General features: G+C 39.5%; 1 protein-coding gene across 1 annotated transcript in view; it reads left to right on the top strand.

Annotated features, from left to right (window-relative positions):
- Positions 1–171: 171 nt before the first annotated feature.
- LOC139449541 (anoctamin-7-like) overlaps positions 172–23,783 on the top strand; it is a 50,391-nt gene continuing 26,779 nt past the window's right edge. Inside the window, exons 1-6 of the mRNA XM_071230978.1 lie at positions 172–297; positions 6,670–7,215; positions 7,957–8,032; positions 8,549–8,649; positions 9,414–9,585; positions 23,284–23,632. Coding sequence (XP_071087079.1) covers positions 6,703–7,215; positions 7,957–8,032; positions 8,549–8,649; positions 9,414–9,585; positions 23,284–23,632 — 1,211 coding nt within the window. The 5' untranslated portion in view covers positions 172–297; positions 6,670–6,702. The remainder of the gene's footprint in view (positions 298–6,669; positions 7,216–7,956; positions 8,033–8,548; positions 8,650–9,413; positions 9,586–23,283; positions 23,633–23,783) is intronic.

Raw genomic sequence — 23,783 nt, 5'->3', positions numbered from 1 at the left:
AGCGGACTGTTGTATATATGATACGTGTTTATAAATATACATGCATCTGCATATAAAATCTTAAATAAACAATTAACCGGGTACCAAATGTTAGACGAATGAAAAATATATATCGTGTGGTCTGCAGGTTGGGTTTATCACTAGAGTTGCCTCCCTTGCATACATGGCAACTTTCCCAAACAACATGCAGGCTCGTGTTTGAAAATAGAACAATGTAATCGGGCACGGTGTGGAGCTTTGGACATGATTTATTGCGGTTTGTGAAGGGGAGGGATGTTAAATTCCTGCAACTAATAGGTGAGACATATAACAGATGGCACCAATCCGTCAAACGGGCACCTGCAAGCGTTGTTTTTTGTCGCCATGGCATCTTTTTATACAAATTACGATGTGATAGCGATCATGATAAGAAATAATCGATAACCTGATAACCTACATATGCATTTTAAAGAAGCTGTGTCACTTGACAATTATTCAGTTAGATAAAATGTTGTTTAGAGTATCATTCATTTCGTGTTCTTACGTTTGAGATATATTTGTTTATTAGCCTACCATACCGGTCTCTTCACACATGATTCAAGGTAAATAATTTGAAAATATCGAAGACGAGAATGTCTACATTTTATAAATTACATTTAGGCCTATTTGTTTGCAAAATGTTTCGAACTAAATGGATTAAATTGTTTTATTAAGTGGGCTAAGTCATTATGTTTTAATAAAACAATAGACAATATGATGATAAATAAGGGTCTATGAATATTCTGATATTACAAAGGGCGCATGTTAATTAATTGTTTCAACCTAAACAAAGATTGTGGAAGCTTATCAGATGATGTTATTTAAGAACTAAACAGCAAGTGTGAGTTGTTGTTTTTTTAAGTTTTTTTGTAGTGTTTTATTTCCTGCATATTCTCAATCATTTATCTGTACCTTTCCTCCCAATACCAATTGTCATATCTCTCTCACTTTTTGAAGCGATTGTTCGGCCATTGTGTTTATCTACGCAAGCACGTTAGAATCTCCAGAAATGACATCATGATAGAACAATGTTTTATCTGTTTATCATGTTAATTGTGAAATAAACCATGCGATAAGATGCGTAGCTATCTTATATTTGGAAACAACCCTGATGGTTCTAATTTGAAAAAAAACCCCAGTATTCTTCAGTGGTAGCATTTTCAGAATTCTGATTGCGTGGATGATAAGATGACTGAGATTGATTTTGATTTCTGTGTTTAATAGATTTTTATTACGTCATGTCAATAGACATATAGCATGCATAGTATGTTATTAAAAATAAACGTTTGATTAATTATAGACCGTAAATGAAACCCCATTTTTGCCATTGCATGGTTATTGTGTGCTATCGACTTTCAGATGTAATCTGAACAAGAAGATATAGTAATCATTATCACCTGCCCTTTTAACTATGTGCAGAAATCAATAAATTATATATCATATATCTCATTATGCAAAAAAAGGTTTGTTAGTACAACTGACAATAACTGCTGAAGGAAGCCCTCATTTGGCTCTTAGTTCAACCTGTTAATGCAAAATCTAAACAAACACCTCAATAGCAAAGAAATGAGAAACATTTTGTGAGTTACGCTCTGGAAAGTATCCCTACCATCGTTTGAAATCCAACTTGTTGCAGAGGAAACACGAAAAAAACTCCCTCCTAAGTTATAGCACAGTGCACCAGGGTGCTGTTTTACAAAGCGATCTTAGACCTAAGGTGATTGTAGCTCCCATAATTTAACATAGACGTACGACACCCAGGTCAGTGTTAGCATGAAGAAATATTAAATGGTTTATGAGTTATGCTCCGGAAACGAAACATGACGGACAGACCCCATTTCTACAGCCCCTGCAAAATTGATTTGGGCGGGATATTATAATACAAACCATAAAAGTTAGTGTGTATATACGATGATGTACTTTAGTATACAGCAAATAAGTGTATGTATTACTTTTGAAACAATGAAGTTCACTTCATATATTCAAAACAGCAACAACCCTTTTTTTTAAGGCAACTAAATTGCATATGATACGACATTTACAGCACACTTCTTTATCATCCATTGTTCATGGCAGTTTATGGATTTTTTACAGGTATAATTAGTGGTAGATTTCCAGGCAAAGGTTTTACCATTTGGCATTTCTCATGCATGGGGTAGTTATTCAATCTAAAATTGGCTTATAAATCCTAGTGACGAGTCTGATGTGAATGTATTACATGTTATGTAATATGCACGTATCAGTGAAGTAAGAGGGGAATGACCAGTTGAGTTACAAAAAACATTGCTCAAAGGATTAACCGGTACTACCTGATTGAGTATTCCCTGTTGTCTTGCACAAGAGATTTGGCTTAAGGAAGTGTTCACATATGTAGGTTTTCTTAAGGAGACGGAGTACACCCATATCTGGGCGTGAAGTGCCGATGAAAAAACAGCATACTTTGTTCACAGGATTAGCTGATAATATGTTGATTGATTTCTAATTCTTATCTAACTCAACAGATTTTTTAAAGATCCGTGGATGTCGTGAACATAGTTGTCACTTGTGCTATCTCAGCTAACCAATGAGACTTGATATCTATGTTGGGAAGTTCTTTGATGTGGGACAGAACACACTAGGTTTTCACAAGCCTTTTTGTTTGTCGGCATTTTTATGTGACAGTCAATGTGTAAAATGTGATTCACATTTAATGATACATATGTCTAAATGTTTCAGTCATTGTACAAATGGACTGAAAAGCCTGTTCATTTATTTAACAGACTGACTAAAAATAATTAAGACGTTCCAGAAGGCTTAAAAACATCACAGTAATCAAAAGTAATTCTTATAAAATATGTATATCAGACAATTACAAATATATCCATGCAACTACATTAAACTTCAGTTATGACGAACTCAAAGAGACCAATTAATTTTAGTTCGTAATAACTGTAGTTTGTTATCATGGTTATAAGCATATTTACAACATATATCAGTGTTAGAAATTGGCACTATTCCTGTAGTCCTTGCCAAACTGTCCAATAGTTATGGTATCATTAGGACTATTAGAAATTTCCCATTTTTAAGGGTTTTGCGATATGTTATCATTGTAAGGACTAGTGGACTAAAAATGTTAGTTTCTACCACTTCATATATACAACAAATGTCTGGGATTGAAAAACAAGTTCGCTATATCAGTCAATTCGTTATGAGCGTGTTTGTTATAAACGTAGTTTACTGTATTTCACAGTTATCTCAGCCTTTGATACGTATGGTGACAGGTCTGTGTATAGGAATACATTTGTCATGCTTGAGATCACTTATTGATGTCCCACCCTGCATGCACTGTGACACCCTGGCCTTGGCTGTTGCTATAGCTCATATCAACACAGGACAGAAGGACTATGTACTCAATGAAGACACGCTGGGACACTGTAATAGAGGATTTTTATGTCTGGGTGCATTGTTGGTTCGTGTTAATATTTTCATAGGCAATAGCCATGTACACCCGTGAAGATCCAGGGCAGAATAGGTCTTTAGCAACCCATGCTTGCAGTAAAAGACTGTGCTTGTCGTAATAGGCCACTAACAGGATCGGGTGGTCAGACTCCCTGACTTGGTTGATTGATGTCATCAATTCCCAATTGCGTGGATCGATGCTGACTGAATTCTCTGGTCCAAACTTGATTATTTACAGACCTCTCTCTCTCTCTCTCTCTCTCTCTCTCTCTCTCTCTCTCTCTCTCTCTCTCTCTCTCTCCTCTCTCTCTCTCTCTCTCTCTCTCTCTCTCTCACACACACACACACACACACACACACACACACACACACATGCAAAATGCTTAACACAATGTCAAACCCCATTTCACCTCACCGTTACAAACTCCATTTTTGCTGAGTGTGGGAACCCATGCTTGCCATAAAAAGCAACTATGCTTGTCGTAAGAGGCAACTAACGGGATCGGGTGGTCAGGCTCACTGACTTGGCTGATACATATCTTCATATCCCAATTGCTTGGATCGATGCTCATGATGTCATTCACTGGATTGTCTGGTCCAGACTCGATTATTTCGAGACCGCCATCATATAGCTGGAATATTTCTGAGAGCGGTGTTAAACAACAAACAAACAAACTAAACAAAACTAAGCTGAGTGTGGCTTTAACCAACAAACACATAAAATTGTTTAATGATAATGCCAGTATTGTATTATTCCCTCACATTACATGCAACAGACTGGAATCTAGGGGTGAATCTCTTGCGCAATTTTATGATTTCAACACACTTTGTAGTTTGTTTATTTTGACAACAGCTAGCAGGAGAGAGACTCACTGTTTACTCATGTGATAGGTATTTGTATTGCTTTCTAAATGTTTGGTATTCAAAGACAGAAGGAAGAACATTTACATGGTCATCCTGATCTCACATGTTGCTGACTGACTTCAAGGGCAGTTTTCATACCAGGAAAACGTTAAGCACTCCGTACTTACATGATGTAGTGATGGGTATTGACCAGACTCTCGGTTTGCAATTTATTGTTATCTATTGTGATACTTAACACAATGTATTGCATGCATTCTCTCATCAAGATAACATTTTCAGTTGATTGTGGCACTGTCAGTTGAATTAAATAATTTCCCAGGCATATTTTACAAAAGAGTCAGAGTGTTTGCACACTGCAATGGTATCTCCGATTTTCTGATCATATTGTCTTGTTTTAAGTCTGAAATGGACCCGTACGTCAAACTTGCCCCTCACATTTTTCACAACTGTTTAGTCGTCTGCCATTTTGCATCTTCCTAGGGCAAGGGAGTTACCTGACTATAAAAGTCTAGTTTCCACCCTTGCCAAACTAGGCTGGAATTATGGAGTTATATTTTGGCTGGACTAACGAGTCTATGCATAGTCCAATCAAAATCGGGTCATGAAATTTACATTCGGTTGGTAAACTGCTGGTAAGATTTAGGTCCTTTATTGCAGCTCTTTACAAAACGTATGTATACTGACAACTTAGCATCAACTGATATTTTCCAATTTTTTCATGCTCATGTGATTTAATGCACGTCGCGAAGGATGGTACGTTTTATTACAATATAGATATACAATATAGATCTTGATTATCGATCAGATTGTCGTAACCGCGAGCCGCCATTTTATTTGTAGCAAAGGCAAGTGATGTGAGAGGTGGAATCTGATTGGTCAATAAGAAGGACATAGAGGGATATAACTCATAATAGCCATTGGTGGCAGTACGATTGAGTCTGGAAATTCCAGTCTAGTTCTGAATTTCATAATTTCAAATTTACTTGTCACTTATATAAACTTTGCCCAAAAGATGAAAATATGCAGGATTTTGAATTTCAGTGCCCTGTCTGAAAGAACATACAATGTTCATTTATGAAATTGTCATCAGACATCAGTGGTATGTGAGGCATTTGTTAAGATGTGATCAATGTTGTAAGTCAAATTCTACTTGGAAGTTCAGGATATACAAAGGTTAAGAAGGCTTAGTGCCCAGTGTATCATGTTTATTCCTGATGTCAAGACTTGTCAAGGAAACCGAATGACACAAATAATACACTCACTGTTTCCAGAAACAGGTGCTGCACTGTCATCCTATTAATATGATCAAACCTCAGAATATTGATAGCAGTTCATTTCATTCAGCAAATAGCAGTAATCATATTAAACACCACAAGTTAGTTATTTGTTTGACCTTTTCGAGCTTTGGTAACATGAATACATGACACTTTTTATGGATAACAACTTCTTTTATTCTTTGTAACAACGTTTCAGAGCTACTTCTTGCCCCTTCATCAGGCGAATACTGAAAAATTGTTATTCATAAATATGCATCATGTATTCATGTTCTGATTGTTTGATAGGCATTACTTAGGAGTTGATGGACGACAAGGTAGACAGAATTTTATGGATAACAACTTCTTTAATCATGTTAATACTGTAAAAAGCGACGTTTGGGTATAGATCCTTATACCGTTGTCAAGCAAGACTGAATGAGGGACATTGTTGGTGGAGGATTAACAGTAGAGAAATAACAGTAACAACAATAACGTTCATGAGTGGGATTACATGTGTTGACAACAAAGGGATAATACTGTCACAACACGATGGACAGAGAACACATAGGTGGAAGCCAATGGGACATAAAGCCAATTACAGAGGAAAAGTGATTATTGCTTGATGAGTTCATAGTAGGTGGATGGGATCAAATAGCCAAAGAAATAGTTGATTGATGGCTTGTGGCGGTGTATGTGGACTGCTTCTGTTAGTTTTCTTTTAGTGAAATCATGGAGGTTGTTGGAGAGGATTTGGACGTTGTCCCAGTTGATGTTGTAATTAGGACTGTTGCTGATATGGTCCGAGATGGCTGATTTACTGTCTGATTTGATGCTTTAGGTTTTGTGCTCTTAGATTCTGGTGTTGATTGGGTGGAATGTTTCACCTATGTAAGATTGTCCACAGATGCAGTCAAGTAGGTAAACTACACCTTTAGGCTATCAAAGATTTGTTTGAAAACAAACTGTTAAATTTGGCCTGCTGTGAACTCAATGGTCAAAAGATATAACTAAATTGCAAGTGAACCAACATTTCTCATGAAATCATTTGCAATAACATTTGTTAAGATGCTAAGTATACATGTTGTGCTTGCAGGGCTACTAAAGGCAGCATCACCTTATATTCCCAATGGACGACAAGGACCATCTTGTGTCCCCTAACGGGGACGTGCCTTCATCCCCAGAAAAGACAGTCGACGCAGTTCCCCCTGAAGGAGCAGCTGTTGACTTTACGACAGCGTCACTTGTTGCACATACTCAAGCTAAGCTCCGCCAAAAAGCCAAAAAGAAGCATAAAAAGCATGGGAAAGATCGACCCAAACTTAAGCGCAGAATGTCCCAGTTTGAAAGACGCTACACCGAGCTCGCATTAGACAATAAACTTATTCCTGAAAGGAAACGGATTGATTATGTGTTGGTTCACCCAAGTATAACATCGGCAGATGTTAAAGATGTTTCCAAACAGAATGTCCTGAAGACTCAGGAGCAGAACCGGAGGATGTTTGAGATGTTGCTGGAGAAAGAAGGCTTCTCCATTCAGCGGGTGACAATAGGTGGGGTGGTGTATGTCAAACTGCACTGCCCCTTTAAGAGACTTTGTGCTGAGGCAGAGAGAGTTAAGCTTCAGATGCCCCTTAAAGACGTAAGTTTGGGATTGTCCCTCAGAATGGTCGTCCATGCTGCAGGTTCTTGCCTTAGTCTTTATCTTTAGCATGTTAAGTTTGTGTGGTCTGGTCGATCACATTAGTGATGTGGTAATTTATTGACACCATACTCGGCTGTAACGTGGACATTAACAAGTGCCATGTTTGAAGAGTAGACATTGTTGAATTAGCTGATAATCAACTGGTTGATACCCATTATAAGATCTGAGTTAGAACTTAACTGTTACTCTCATAAACTTTCCAGTTCTGCCAAGTCCCTGTTTAACTTTCTAGTTCTGCCAAGTCCCTGTTAAACTTTCTAGTTCTGCCAAGTCCCTGTTTAACTTTCTAGTTCTGCCAAGTCCCTGTTTAACTTTCTATTTCTGCCAAGTCCCTGTTTAACTTTCTAGTTCTGCCAAGTCCCTGTTTAACTTTCTAGTTCTGCCGAGTCCCTGTTTAACCTTCTAGTTCTGCCAAGTCCCTGTTTAACTTTCTAGTTCTGCCAAGTCCCTGTTAAACTTTCTAGTTCTGCCAAGTCCCTGTTTAACTTTCTAGTTCTGCCAAGTCCCTGTTTAACTTTCTAGTTCTGCCAAGTCCCTGTTTAACTTTCTAGTTCTGCCAAGTCCCTGTTAAACTCTCTAGTTCTGCCAAGTCCCTGTTAATCTTTTTAGTTCTGCCAAGTCCCTGTTTAACTTTCTAGTTCTGCCAAGTCCCTGATAAACTTTCTTTTCATGTTTCAGTGTGGAATTGATGCCAAAGTCAGTCAGAATAGACTGTCTGCCTGGATAGAGCGACACTTTGAAACTGATAATGAAGGTACAGACTATCTTGTGATCCTCTGCTATGAGTGAGATTGATGATGGTGATGTAGTTGTGATGATGTGATATGATGTAATGTGGTGATGGTCGGAATTATATAATGTTGTGATGTGATGTGGCGCGATATGCTGAGGTCATGATGATGTGATATGATGTGATGTTGTGAGGATGTGATGTGGTGATGATGATGTGATGTTTGCTTGTTTAATGAATAAAACACAGCAACAATCCAGCTATATAAGGGGGCATGGGTGGCCCATACCTCTTAGGTGCCACATGATGATGATGAAGATGATGATGATGATGATGATGATATGAATAATGTGATGTATGATGTGGTGATGTAATGATGATGTAGTGATGATGATGTTATGATGATAATGTGGTGATGATGGCGATGATGATGATAATGATGATATGAATAATGTGATGTATGATGTTGTGATGTAATGATGATGTAGTGATGATGGTGATCTCGTGAAAAGACTGAAACTCTGCATGTTTCCTTTGCAGTTGACTATGTGAGCGCCACCTTCCTAATGGACAGCATCCATGTATTCGAAAACCACGAAGATCCCACAGTCTTCTTCCGTCCGTCTCTCAGGTCGTTGCTGGTGAGTCCACATACTAGATGTATGACCTTCTCTGGGAATCTCTTCACCCTTCGTGAAAACATTTTATAATCAGAGCTATGTTACAAGTTCAAGGAAAACCCCAAACAAAATTGTTTTGTTGTTGTGGCCTTGCTGCATGTTATTGCTTGACAACTGACCATGTATTTTGTTTGACGGCTTGACACTTGAAGCGTCTGGCGGTGGAAGGGGATGGTGATGCCTGGGATTGTATCGAGATAAAGAAATGTGTTTTTGGCCTCCAACACATTGTTTGTATTCCTCGATTCTGTCTCTCACAGACATGGACCGCCTCCGTGGTCTAATGGTAGAGCGTCCGCCCGGAGAGCGGAGGGTAAGGGGTTCGATCCCCGGCCGCGTCATACCAAAAGACGTTAAAAGATGGTACTTGTTGTTACCCTGTCTGGCGCTCGGCATTAAGGGGCTAAAACAAGGACTGGTCGGCTCGGAGGCAGTATACTGTGTCTGAGTGGGGTATTCATGTTAAACTGCGGCATGGTATCTCAGTGATCTAGCACTCTAAATCGGCATCAGTCCGGACTAGTTCAAGCAGCAACACGAACACACATGTAGGTGCACGTCGCTATATAAGAGCAATAATCTTGGATGCGACGTTAACCCCCATTTAACCTCACCTCACAGAAATGCCAGGCCAACCCCAGCATAGAATGGTCAGCCCCTACTCGTGGGAACCTGCAAACTTAAAATGTTAGATATGTTTGACCAGCACATTGTGTGTATTGTAGTGTCACCACATGCTGATCAACCTGGACATTCGGACTGTGAAGGAGAGGGAGGAGGGGTGGCCAGCGGATGCCGTGGAGGAGCGGTCATGTCTTGACCGCACTCTCACTGCGTGCTTCGGGAAGCGGGACAAGGAGACCGAGAGGAAGAACACTAAAGTGCTCAAGAAGAAAGGTAGGGAGTTTTGCATCTTGTGTTTTTTTCAAAATCAAAAGTATTCCATTTTCAAGTTTACAGGTTTTCAAGTGATTCTTTCTTCAATGAATTAGATATGAAAGTGCCTGTTTTTTTAGCTCTGTGAACCAGCTGCTTCCAAAATACCCCAAACATGTTCTTAATGTAAAATAAACAAAATTGTTGTTGTACCTTGTTTGGTAGAAAATCTTTTCTGAAATCTTGTACCACCCATACCAAAAAATTCAACTGTAGATCTACTTCAATGACTTTTTCTGATTCCTTGCAGTTGAGCTTTCTGTCATAGAATCCCCGTAATGAGTTGTACAACTTGTAGACAAGTGTTTAAATTGCTCTACCCTATTTGTATGTGATCACTGGGTTGACCCTATTCCTTAAATATTTTACGTAATCGTGGCAAGAAGTAACTTTGTTTTCAGTGTCAAATCTTGATACTATATTACAAATGTGTAATCAAAATTCTCACTTTTGATACATTAATTTTACTAAGCACATGCATCACACAACAATGTCATTATTGATGAAATTAGTTTAATCATGAACTCATAATACTTGAAATCGTATACTTCACCTTTCAGATTTATAATTGAGTAGAATTTAGTACAATGAAATATGCCAACCTTTAATGTTTCAGATGGTACAAATATTTCTTGACTGTTTAAATTGCAAAAACATAATGCATACATATGTTATCATGATAATGCAAAAAATCACAATCAAGTTGTTTTCATTTTATGTTTTTACGATTCAATAATATGTTGACATTATGTTTATTTGGAATGCATATATTTTTGTGTTATTTATTTTGCAGAACATTAATTTTATTTCTTGATAATCCACCCTTTTTCAGTTAACAAAGAGCTGTTGCCAAAAAGGGGTATTAGTCCGGATATAGTATATGTTTAGAGTATTGGTGGTTTTATATTCTGAACAAAATAAGCTGAGGATCGTGAAATATTTTTGGGGATATTTTTATGAAATTGTGTGCTAAGTCTTCACTACAAAATAAATATCCCCAAAATATTCATGTTTCCTAATTTGTTTTGTTTAGTAGCGAATGTCTTGTGAAATGTTTTGTGACCACGTAGTAAGCAGTAGCATCATATATTTTGATGTGTTAAATGTCCTAGCTTCATGGTATTGTTTTCCTGTTTTAGATGATGATGATGATGTTTCAATTCAAAGTAAGAGGAGAACTGTAGGGTTCTGCTGTGTAGATATTTAACAGTAGTATTAACACAAGCACTTTGTAGAAGAAACATACTTACTTATCTAAGGTGTAGATATTTACAACAGTTAATCAACATCTGAATGCAGTAGCTAATTGTGATTAGTTTTATTTAAAAAGAAATACCTTGTTTCCACATGTTCACACACAAACAATTTGTGATGGATCGTTTTCTCAACATATTTCTAATGTCGTATTTTGAAAGAGTAAAACATCCATGATGTTTAATCATAGAGGCCATGCTCACAACAGAGTTGTCTTCCTTGGCTGTAGGTGGCGCAAGCTCTATGCCACGATTGTTCACCTCCCACTGTAATAACTGATGCTAGTGTCCATTGCAAGAAATTTGGTCATTTACTCTCCAAACAAAATCTTGTTAAAATGTGTAAAATGTTTTGTTTGTTGAAAATGTAACAAAGCTGGGTATATGTGTAGTTGGTATTGGGGCTCGAGACTTGTGTTTTCTATCTTTTGTGATATTTGAAATTTTGACCTTGATTTGACCTCTGCACTTAGTCCAAACAGTAAGTTGAAACATCTTATGGCCCATTACTAAGCCATTCTTTTGTGATTTTGTGATCATACAGCAGTATGATTATGTTAGGCAACATTTATAATGTACAAGTTCCATTCATGTTATCCATAAGCAATATACGATCCATCTTTGACGATTTGAGTCATCTTCCAGTCTCATTAAAATGAGATCTTAGTTCTCGCTACTGCTAAACAAAGCTTTGCTTAGCATGTTTAGTGGTAGCGAGAACTAAGATTTGATTGTATTGAGATTCTAGACGCAAGAAAAGTACAGACATCCTTGATAATATTCAAACAATGTTAATAAAAAATATCCTTATAGTAAAAAGCCTACAAAAGCTGAAAAGAATATAGAATGAATATTGTTTTATTTCAATATGCATATAATCACACAGAAATACTTTTTTTGTAGACGATATAATGATTTGGTTTTGGTTTTTCCAGCAGATGCAACTCAAGAGAGTAAGCAGGGGCGTATTCCGATTCTTGTAGTTGTGTAGTGTCACCGCATATTTAGAAGCTTTGTGCTTAATTAAAAAAACACCCAGAACAGAGATCATTCATCATCATCAAGATGTTAGATGTGAGAAAACAAATGCTATTCATGACAAACACAATTCAGTTTCTTTTTTAAATGAACAATTCTCTTATGGTATGTATGTGTATATGAAATATTGAAATTGCTTAAACAATCTGAACCTGATTTTATACTTTTTAAGACTGATATTTACAAAACTATGACATTTCTACTGATGGTTATAAAAGCTGCACACAATTGTAATCTTTTGGTAGACAAAGATTATCGGATTCGGGAAAGTTTTTGAAAACAAATATGGTGGCATGTACTAAAGCATCTCATCTCTGTCACTTTTCATATTAATTCAGCACTCTGAGGCTTAAGGAAAGATAATTATGGTAGATGGAATAAATCAATCCAGATGCCTAAAAGACCTTTGTAGACTTGGTAAGTGTAATTTGTTTTCACCTAGTCAGCAGCTGGATAAATACAGTAGATATGTTTCCCAGATGGTTCTTACCAATGTAACGTGGTGGGAACCATGGACCTTCTGACCCGAGGTTGGACATGTCCACATGACCAAAGAGATTAACCCCGTCAGCAAGCTGACAAAGTAAGGATGTCATCTGTGGGATGACTCCACGCCCTGCTACACCCTCCCCTGTCAACAGAAGGCACGTCCCGGGCCACATAGTAGGGTGCTGAGTCTTATTTTGTTCTAATTTAATGAGCATGCTCAGCTCCACGTTAGACAACAAATTGTAGCAGCCATAAAATTTCCAAGTCCCATGTTGGGATTTGAACCACATATGTTCTGATCCAAAGTCCGACGCCTTGTCTACATGACCAACGAAACTGGACAAGGTAAGGATGTCATCTGTTTGATGACTCCATGCCCTGCTATACACCAATGTTAATGTTAATAATCACATGATGACCAGATTTTGGCCCTCAAGCAGATCCAGGTCATGCATTCAAATTTACAAGAGCATAATGCACACTGCTAAAGGATATTCACACGGCATAATGCACACTGCTGAAGGATATTCACACGGCATAATGCACACTGCTGAAGGGTATTCACACGGCATAATGCACACTGCTGAAGGATATTCACACAGCATAATGCACACTGCTGAAGGGTATTCACACGGCATAATGCACACTGCTGAAGGATATTCTCACGGCATAATGCACATTGCTGAAGGATATTCACACGGCATAATGCACACTGCTGAAGGGTATTCACACGGCATAATGCACACTGCTGAAGGATATTCACACGGCATAATGCACACTGCTGAAGGATATTTACACGGCATAAAGCACACTGCTGAAGGGTATTCACACGGCATAATGCACACTGCTAAAGGATATTCACACGGCATAATGCACACTGCTGAAGGATATTCACACGGCATAATGCACACTGCTGAAGGGTATTCACACGGCATAATGCACACTGCTGAAGGATATTCACACAGCATAATGCACACTGCTGAAGGGTATTCACACGGCATAATGCACACTGCTGAAGGATATTCTCACGGCATAATGCACATTGCTGAAGGATATTCACACGGCATAATGCACACTGCTGAAGGGTATTCACACGGCATAATGCACACTGCTGAAGGATATTCACACGGCATAATGCACACTGCTGAAGGATATTTACACGGCATAAAGCACACTGCTGAAGGGTATTCACACGGCATAATGCACACTGCTGAAGGATATTCACACGGCATAATGCACACTGCTGAAGGATATTCACACGGCATAATGCACACTGTTGAAGGATATTCACACGGCATAATGCACACTGCTGAAGGATATTCACACGGCATAATGCACACTGCTGAAGGATATTCACATGGCATAATGCACACTGCTGAAGGATATTCACACGGTGGCTTATGAAAGTGTTTGGGCATGAACAGACCTGTCCTGTGATATTGGATCAATGTGGTCAACTTTAGCAGGGCATTGTTAAAATAAAGAGACTCATGTGAAGTACACCACTGATTTACCACTATCTTTTTAATGGAGCTGGTTTGCTTGTAAGTAAATAAAACAGTTATTTCTACCTGTCATCTGTATGAAGCGACTTATCTATAAGATAATGTTGGATGTGCTTTAAAGAATGATAGTCACATCAGGAAAACTTGCTTTGTTGAAAACACCAAGAACTATCTGTGTGATGCATCATCCCTTGCAAGCAAAGGGTTAATGTGGTCGTGAATAATTTAATAGAATTATTTCATCAATGTTGAAATTCTCTTCCTAACATCTATACTGACGAGATTACAAAACTAAGTAAGTTTGTAATTTAATCCCTGTGGCCGTCTTCCCGAAGCTGTCTTAGCTTACTAAAGTCCATGTATGATAGGGATGTACATTATCACAGTACAAAGAGAGCTTTGAGAAACGAGGCCCAGGAATTTATGTTTTCTGTGGTTTTCTCTTTTTATGCACTTGGTTGTGTTTGTATTTTGTATTTTAGAGACACAAGAGTATGTTTGGTTACTTGTATGATATCCTGGATGGTTTTAGCTTTTTTTAAATGTGTAGTTGTTTGTTTTAGTTTTAGCTTGAGCATGCTCGATCCCTCCATAGACTGTTGCTAGTTTACTGGTTGTATGATCAATGATTGGAGATGATGCTGTAATGATTGGCCAGGCAGAGTTATGTGGGATGAATACATCATGATTTAGCATTCTACTTCAGACAGGAATTTAAATTCCAAATGGCTGACTAAACTGTCTATGAGTGCCCTGAGGCTCACTTGAATAAACTTTATTTCTACCCTATCAGAAATTACTTAAATCTCAATCTCTCACCTATGTATCTCCATGGAGATTCCACAGTAGGGTACCTAGTAGGATAGGGAACAATATGGGGATTCCACAATAGGGTACCCGGTAGGATAGGTAACAATATGGGAATTCCACAGTTGGGTAACCGGTAGGATAGGTAACAATATGGGGTTTCCACAGTTGTATACCCGGTAGGGTAGGTAACAATATGGGGTTTCCACAGTTGGGTAACCGGTAGGATAGGTAACAATATGGGGTTTCCACAGTTGGGTAACCGGTAGGATAGGTAACAATATGGGAATTCCACAGTTGGGTACCCGGTAGGATAGGTAACAATATGGGGTTTCCACAGTTGGGTACCCCGTAGGATAGGTAACAATATGGGAATTCCACAGTTGGGTACCCGGTAGGATAGGTAACAATATGGGGTTTCCACAGTTGGGTACCCCGTAGGATAGGGAACAATATGGGAATTCCACAGTTGGGTAACCGGTAGGATAGGTAACAATATGGGGTTTCCACAGTTGTATACCCGGTAGGGTAGGTAACAATATGGGGTTTCCACAGTTGGGTAACCGGTAGGATAGGTAACAATATGGGAATTCCACAGTAGGGTACCCGGTAGGATAGGGAACAATATGGGAATTCAACAGTAGGGTACCCGGTAGGGTAGGTAACAATATGGGGTTTCCACAGTTGGGTAACCGGTAGGATAGGTAACAATATGGGAATTCCACAGTTGGGTAACCGGTAGGATAGGGAACAATATGGGAATTCCACAGTAGGGTACCCGGTAGGATAGGTAACAATATGGGGTTTCCACAGTTGGGTACCCCGTAGGATAGGTAACAATATGGGAATTCAACAGTAGGGTACCCGGTAGGATAGGGAACAATATGGGAATTCCACAGTAGGGTACCCGGTAGGATAGGGGACAATATGGGAATTCCACAGTAGGGTACCAGGTAGGATAGGGAACAATATGGGGATTCCACAGTAGGGTACCCGGTAGGATAGGTAACAATATGGGAATTCCACAGTAGGGTACCCGGTAGGATAGGGAACAATATGGGAATTCCACAGTAGGGTACCAGGTAGGATAGGTAACAACATGGGGATTCCACAGTAGGGTACCCGGTAGGATAGGTAACAATATGGGGTTTCCACAGTAGGGTACCCTGTGGGATAGGTAACAATATGGGGTTTCCACAGTAGGGTACCCGGTAGGATAGGGAACAATATGGGGTTTCCACAGTAGGGTACCCAGGAGGATAGGTAACAATATGTGGTTTCCACAGTAGGGTACCAGGTAGGATAGGTAACAATATGGGGTTTCCACAGTAGGGTACCCGGTAGGATAGGTAACAATATGGGGTTTCCACAGTAGGATACCTGGTAGGATAGGTAACAATATGGGAATTCCACAGTAGGATACCTGGTAGGATAGGTAACAATATGGGAATTCCACAGTAGGGTACCCGGTAGGATAGGGGACAATATGGGGTTTCCACAGTAGGGTACCCGGTAGGATAGGGAACAGTATGGGGTTTCCACAGTAGGGTACCCGGTAGGATAGGTAACAATATGGGGTTTCCACAGTAGGATACCTGGTAGGATAGGTAACAATATGGGAATTCCACAGTAGGGTACCCGGTAGGATAGGGAACAGTATGGGGATTCCACAGAAGGGTACCCGGTAGGATAGGTAACAATATGGGAATTCCACAGTAGGATACCTGGTAAGATAGGTAACAATATGGGAATTCCACAGTAGGGTACCCGGTAGGATAGGTAACAATATGGGGTTTCCACAGTAGGGTACCCGGTAGGATAGGTAACAATATGGGGTTTCCACAGTAGGGTACCCGGTAGGATAGGGAACAATATGGGGATTCCACATTAGGGTACCCGGTAGGATAGGTAACAATATGTGGTTTCCACAGTAGGGTACCCGGTAGAATAGGTAAGAATATGGGGATTCCACAGTAGGTTACCTGGTAGGATAGGTAACAATATGTGGTTTCCACAGTAGGGTACCCGGTAGGATAGGGAACAATATGGGGTTTCCACAGTAGGGTACCCGGTAGGATAGGTAACAAAATGGGGATTCCACAGTAGGGTACCCGGTAGGATAGGTAACAATATGGGAATTCCACAGTAGGGTACCAGGTAGGATAGGTAACAATATGGGGTTTCCACAGTAGGGTACCCGGTAGAATAGGTAACAATATGGGGTTTCCACAGTAGGGTACCCGGTAGGATAGGTAACAATATGGGGTTTCCACAGTAGGGTACCCGGTAGGATAGGTAACAATATGGGGTTTCCACAGTAGGGTACCCGGTAGGATAGGGAACAGTATGGGGCTGGGTTGAACATGATGGCATCTGAGTATGTATGCAACTGGGATGGACATTTCATGTGTACAATTTGGGAATATTTGGCCCATTAGACTAGTACCAATCTCATTTATATCAGATCTTAGTTCCCACTACTGCTAAACAAAGATCTGAGGACATCGCATTAAGGGGTCATGTCAGAACGACCTAACACTCGACCAATCAGAGCGTCGCTTACCAGTTCATGAAAGTGACGGTCGGAATGTGATTTCTAATCATGCAACCTCGAAAACTTTAACATGGGGTATTCTGAATGATAGTTACGGGCTTAACAACTGAATCCATACAATCTAGACAAAGATCAACTCTAGGGGCGGTCGGGTAGCCTAGTGGTTAAAGCGTTGAATCGTCACGCCGAAGACCGGGGTTCAATTCCTGACATGGGTACAATGTGTGAAGCCTATCATCTGGTGTCCCCCGCCGTGATATTGCTGGAATATTGCTAAAAGCGGCGTAAAACCATACTCACTCACTCACTCGTAGAGCTAAATTAAGGACACACTGATAAATGGCTACAGCATAGTGCTGTATCTACTCAAACATTTATTTTCATATCCATATTTACTTTATGACAGGTATTGAAAGTGTATACATAACTTCATAAGCCAAAATGTATTGGGCACCCCTTAACAAATTAAGCACACCTGTCACTCGTTAAGATGCATGATGAAACAGGGGGATCAACAGTTGAAAATGTGTTGAAAACAGTTCAACAGTAATATAGTCATGATAGTTACCGCAAGTCTTCAATTTGTAACCTATAATTGTGTAGCATTTTTTTAAAATGGCTACTGAAAGAGATTGAGAAAGAAGAACTGTTCTATAAATATAAGTTTCAGTGTTGAGCCAAGTTTCAGTGTTGAGACGTCAGATCAGCTGTTTCAATCAGAGGTGGTTATTGTGATTTGAAACCTCTGATCGACCAATCAGAATCAAGTTTTTCTAAATTCCTAGTAGAATAAATTTTGCTAAAGATGAAATCCAACTTACATGTTTCTTTTCAGCAAACAGATTCAGAATTTATCACAATGGCATTGATTCCTATGATCAAGTTCCCCACAGTTTTGAAATTTAATAATTTTTCCATTTGAAATAAGAAGTTTCTATATGGGCATTGATTTATAAGGAAGAGAATTTATTGATGTCAACTTCTTTATTATGAGGATCACAACATTTTGAAATATATACTTACTCCTTCATCAGGTGATAAATGTTAATGACTGACTGACTGACTGATATAGACGATTTAACGTGCGCTTTCCGACTGTAGCGTATTTCGCACATGGGCCTGGCCAGACCATTTAGTGTATTCCGAAAAGGTAGAAAGTGGTGTGTGCAACCCAAGAGGGGGATTTTAGGGGTTGCTTAATTATATTGAATTTTTGGAATTTTTAAATTTGGAATAAATGCCGAGGTGGGTGGAGGAGGGAACTAAGGGAACCGGGTGAGGTGGGTGTTTGTATGTTTATTGGATTTTGGATTGGTAGATTAATTAGTTTTTAGATGCGCTTAATTAGGTCTGTTTTGATTAGGAATACGCCTAGGGCCTTGAAGTTTTCTAGTTTATTTTGAGGGTTTAGTATTTCATCTAGAGTAGGAACCTTATTTAGATTGAGGGTGGTTTGTAGTGTGGTTCTGTGTGTTTTGTAGTGGGTGCAGTGGATGAGTGTGTGTTCTGTGGTTTCGGGTTGTTTAATGGGGCAGAGAATATATTTATATGTGTACTTGTAAGAACAATAAAAGACATAAGATAACAAAAGTGGAAACTTGACAAGGGAAGACAACAGTTAACTGGACAGGATGGGTGATTAGCAATGGACAGTTGAAAGCCTACACATAACAGTGGTGATAGGGATGGACAGTTGAAAGCCACTGGTTGGTCATAGCATAGGCAATGGAAATGGACAATTGGAAGCCACTGGTTGGTCATAGCATAGGCAATGGAAATAGACAATTGGAAGCCACTGATTGGTCATAGCATAGGCAATGGAAATGGACAATTGGAAGCCACCTGATTGGTCATAGCATAGGCAATGGAAATGGACAAATGGAAGCCAGCTGGATAATTAGCGCAGACAATAATCAATGCAATAAGTCCCAAGCACTGGGCAGATAGATTTCCTGGTCATGGTTAATGTCAGTGGCTTCTTGTAGTTTTCTTTGTTGCCGATTTAGGGGCTATGGGGTAGCCCAGTGGTTAAAGCATTAGCTCGTCATGCCGAAGGCCCGGGTTCAATTCCCAACATGGGTACAATGTGTGAAGCCAATTTCTGGTGTCCCCCGCTGTGTTATTGCTGGAATACTGCTAACAGCGGCGTAAAACCATACTCACTCACTTGTTGCCGATTTAGAGATTCTTTCTAGATCAAATAGGATAATAAACCTTTGAGATAACAACTGGTTATACTTGCAGTTTGAAATCATATTCTGCTTTCCTTAGGCAGTCGGATATTCATTGCAACTCAAGTTGTACAATATGGCTTGACATGTCTCAGACTGCAGACAGATGCTAGACACTTAGTATCACCAGGGGGATCACTTTCCTGTTACAGTTGTGGTTTCTGATCGATGGGAATCGATCGGCACAATGATTTGACTTTTGCTGTGTGGACCCCTTCAGTACAGTTTACAGCATACAAAGTAGGTTATGCATGGGCGCTAAGTATCGTAGTAAGTGTCCATGGTTGTACTGGTCTAACAGTAATCTGCCCTTGCTGTTTTTTTAAATGCAGAAACAAGATAGCATTGACATATAACGGGAAGAAATAATATGATATGACCAGACCTAAGATCTAATGTAGACAGGAATGGTTGACTTGATGCTGAATAGTCAACCCTAGTAACAGTTAGTAACTCCCTAACTAAGCTCTAGGATGCTGAGTGTAGCTGATATATGAACATAGTTTGTTCAACCTTAGATTTGTCCTTGCCTGTATCATAACGCTTCGGCTCATCTCATAGTCAGAACTAATCATTGTCTTTTTTTATTTTTATACTTTTAGCAAAAAATATTTCTACACACATTCCAGGTATTATATGTCAATTGTGTCTGAAATATGTAGAGCTTGCTTGACTAATTTACTAATAATCTTTTAATAATTGTTTCTTTAATATACTTTTCCAAACTATGTTAATATTGTTGAAATTATCATTTTGAAGAATGACAGATTATATCATGTCTTCATCTTTTTACCATACATCCAAAGAAACATAATTTTGATAACTATGATGCTAGCTTGTTTTATATCTTGCAAGTATATTTTGTCATGGTGGCTGTGTTGAATTTGGATCTGGGTGGCAATAAAGGTTTTGTTTGTGGAAAAACACCAGTCCTACTCACATGTTGCCTTGGATTGTTAGACTGGCTTGATTTGTAACAATCATATTCAGGTTGGAAAACAATTTAGTGTATGCATGTTATGATGTATATCTTTCAATATATCAGAACACTTTAATAAACAAGTATTTCCCATAGGGGCATGCATCTCAGGGAAATTATTTTCCAAAGCCTCTCAATATTTAATATCTTTTTTTTGCCATTGTATTGGAGCTCGCAAAGCAACCCTCAGCAATATGACATCATGTCATTGCATTGTTGCAAATAATTGAACATGTTGAAGGTTTATGTCCTGTGTGATTAATGTAGAAAGTCCCCTGCTATTTTCTGGTTCTGGACTTGCAAATTAATTCATTTGGACCTGATGAATCAGTAATGTCTTGTTGGTCACAAGTTGTTCTAATGACAGGATCTATCTAACTTGAAGCCCAGGGGACTGTCAGTTATGTTGTTTGGAGGCCGGTGCAATGTATGAACACCTCTATACATACTTGTCCCCCAGAGCTCGCAATGGCAATCATGTATGTATCAAAACAACACTGGAAGTTCCCCCTGCAATGGTCTGGATTAACAATCATCAGGAATAGCCAAACTGTAATACTTCGTAACCAATCACTCATAGTAATTAATATATCAGGTTCAGTGTTTTATTTCTTTGACATAGACGTATATAATATTTTTTCCTATTTGTCACTAAGCTGTCTATATTTGTGTGTGAAATATGCTTTAGCAACATTGGTTGTTTGTGCTTTGTGCCATTGAGTGTTATCTGATAGTTATTTACATCTGACCTAAGAAAGCTGTTTAAGGTTGTTGGTTTTTTCACTGACATTAATCCAATTATCTAATCCTCTAAAGTCTGGTATAACACAAATGGGTTGTGCTGCCCTCTGTATTTACATGATGGTAGGTCTCTTGGGTCTCCCTCGTGGGAAGCCTGGGGCAGAATTGGTCCAGAGCACCTCATGCTTGATGGAAGAGGATGGATGGCCTTGAGCCTTGCCAGGATGACTGCATGTTACTGTACCCTGGTGAAGGGGTGTCATGAACACTGTGTTCCCTGGCCTTGTACCCTGGTGAACGGGTGTCATGAACACTGTGTTCCCTGGCCTTGTACCCTGGTGAACGGGTGTCATGAACACTGTGTTCCCTGGCCTTGTACCCTGGTGAACGGGTGTCATGAACACTGTGTTCCCTGGCCTTGTACCCTGGTGAACGGGTGTCATGAACACTGTGTTCCCTGGCCTTGTACCCTGGTGAACGGAAGTCATGAACACTGTGTTCCCTGGCCTTGTACCCTGGTGAATGGGTGTCATGAACACTGTGTTCCCTGGCCTTGTACCCTGGTGAACGGTCCTCATGAACACTGTGTTCCCTGGCCTTGTACCCCGGTGAACGGGTGTCATGAACACTGTGTTCCCTGGCCTTGTACCCTGGTGAACGGGTGTCATGAACACTGTGTACCCTGGTAAACGGGTGTCATGAACACTGTGTTCTGTGGCCTTGAACCCTGGTGAAGGGGTGTCATGAACACTGTGTTCTCTGGCCTTGTACCCTGGTGAACGGGTGTCATGAACACTGTGTACCCTGGTGAACGGGTGTCATGAACACTGTGTACCCTGGTGAACGGGTGTCATGAACACTGTGTTCCCTGGCCTTGTACCCTGGTGAACGGGTGTCCTGAACACTGTGTTCCCTGGCCTTGAATACCTACAGGCTGCAGTACTATAGCCAGGATGTTGCCGACTGTAACACTAAACAACATAGTACATATAGTGCTCAAAAGTTAAAGAACACCTGATTTTACTTATGATAGATTTACCAAAAGTCAAACAATGGTGTTTCCAACCTGACAGCTTGACTATAGTCATCATGTGTCCATGAACTTTTTTTGAGTAGTACATGATGGTCACATTGGAGATGTGAAATGAAATGTCACAGAGCAAACTTTTTGCCATATGAGCCACGACATGGTTGGGGTCTAACCAAACAGGTGCTGTTTTGCACTGACTCGGTGCTGCTTGCTTTGTATTCTTTATTTTCCAGTGAGCTTATGTGTGTGTGTATCTCATTCAAGAGACAAAAGCCTAAATTACATTGACATTAGATAATTTAATTTCTAACTCTCTACTGACTAATAAGAGATCCATTTTGTTTAACTTTTTTCTATAACTAATTACCTTTTCCAGTCTAATTAAATTCAGATCTTTTGCTCTGATACTATATACATCTGTGTGTGAATATCTGATGTCTCCATAGGAGGTCACATTCACTGAATGTTCTGATCAAGTAATCAGAGATGAAGCTTATAAATTTTCAGTATGGGTAAGTGAATTATTCAGACCAGCACGTCTGATTTCTTTATCCTGAAAATGAACAAAAACAACAAGTTCTGAATGTTCACCTGATGCAACTTACAATGGAGGTGTCACATTGGTGTAAAGATCTGATTTTGATGACATTTTATCCTTATACTTTGACTCCTTATTTATTGATGTGGTACCCTGTGTACCTCCTGCTTGTGGTCACTGAAGAGCACACTCAACAGTCTGTTTTAGCAGTGTGTAGTTTAGACCTGAAATGCTGTTGTGATATAGCTGTCACATTGCTGGCTGCGACAATAAAAATTAACTAATTCTTGAACATTATGCTTTATCATTTACACAAGTTTACGTAAAGTCAACTTGATACATGGATACACTAAGGAGAAAAAGACCTATGATTTTTATCACAGATCAGAAGGTGGGTTCAAATCAGAAATATCTGCAACAGTGCATATACAGATGAATATTGATATGTGCACCAATGCGTATACTCGATACATAACACTGTGTATATTCATCAGGTCTTCCGTACCTCCTGATGAAGAAGTGTTACACAGATGCCTACATCCTTCATGAAGATTCAGTCAAGCGGGCGAAGAAGGAGGAGATTGATGGACTCTTCTATCCTGAAACAAAGGAGGAAGAGGATAGGATGAAGGTAGAAACGCCCATATCCCTGATCAGTGATCCCAGGAAGGAGATGGACGAAACATGGACCAAGCTTTTCAAGTTCCAGCCACTGTGGAAAATCAGAAACTACTTTGGGGAAAAAATTGCCTTTTACTTTGCATGGTCAGGGATGTTGATTACAACACTGTGGATCCCTACCCTCTTTGGGTTAGGCATTTTCGTTTATGGACTGGTATTAAGGTAAGTATTTATTAAAAATTTTAAACATGCAGAAAGATGGGTACATGTATTATGAATCTCAGTGAAAAGAAAGGGGGCAAACTTTCAATAATGCAGCTGCTGGTTCTCTAGCCCATGGAGAAATGACAGTCACCAACTTGAGACGGATCAG

This window comes from Haliotis cracherodii, unplaced genomic scaffold (genome assembly GCF_022045235.1).
Source record: "Haliotis cracherodii isolate W230 unplaced genomic scaffold, xgHalCrac1.p SCAF_8, whole genome shotgun sequence".
Taxonomy (NCBI): domain Eukaryota; kingdom Metazoa; phylum Mollusca; class Gastropoda; order Lepetellida; family Haliotidae; genus Haliotis; species Haliotis cracherodii.
Note: the sequence above shows the minus strand (reverse complement) of the source record. Positions and strands in the feature narration are given on the sequence as shown.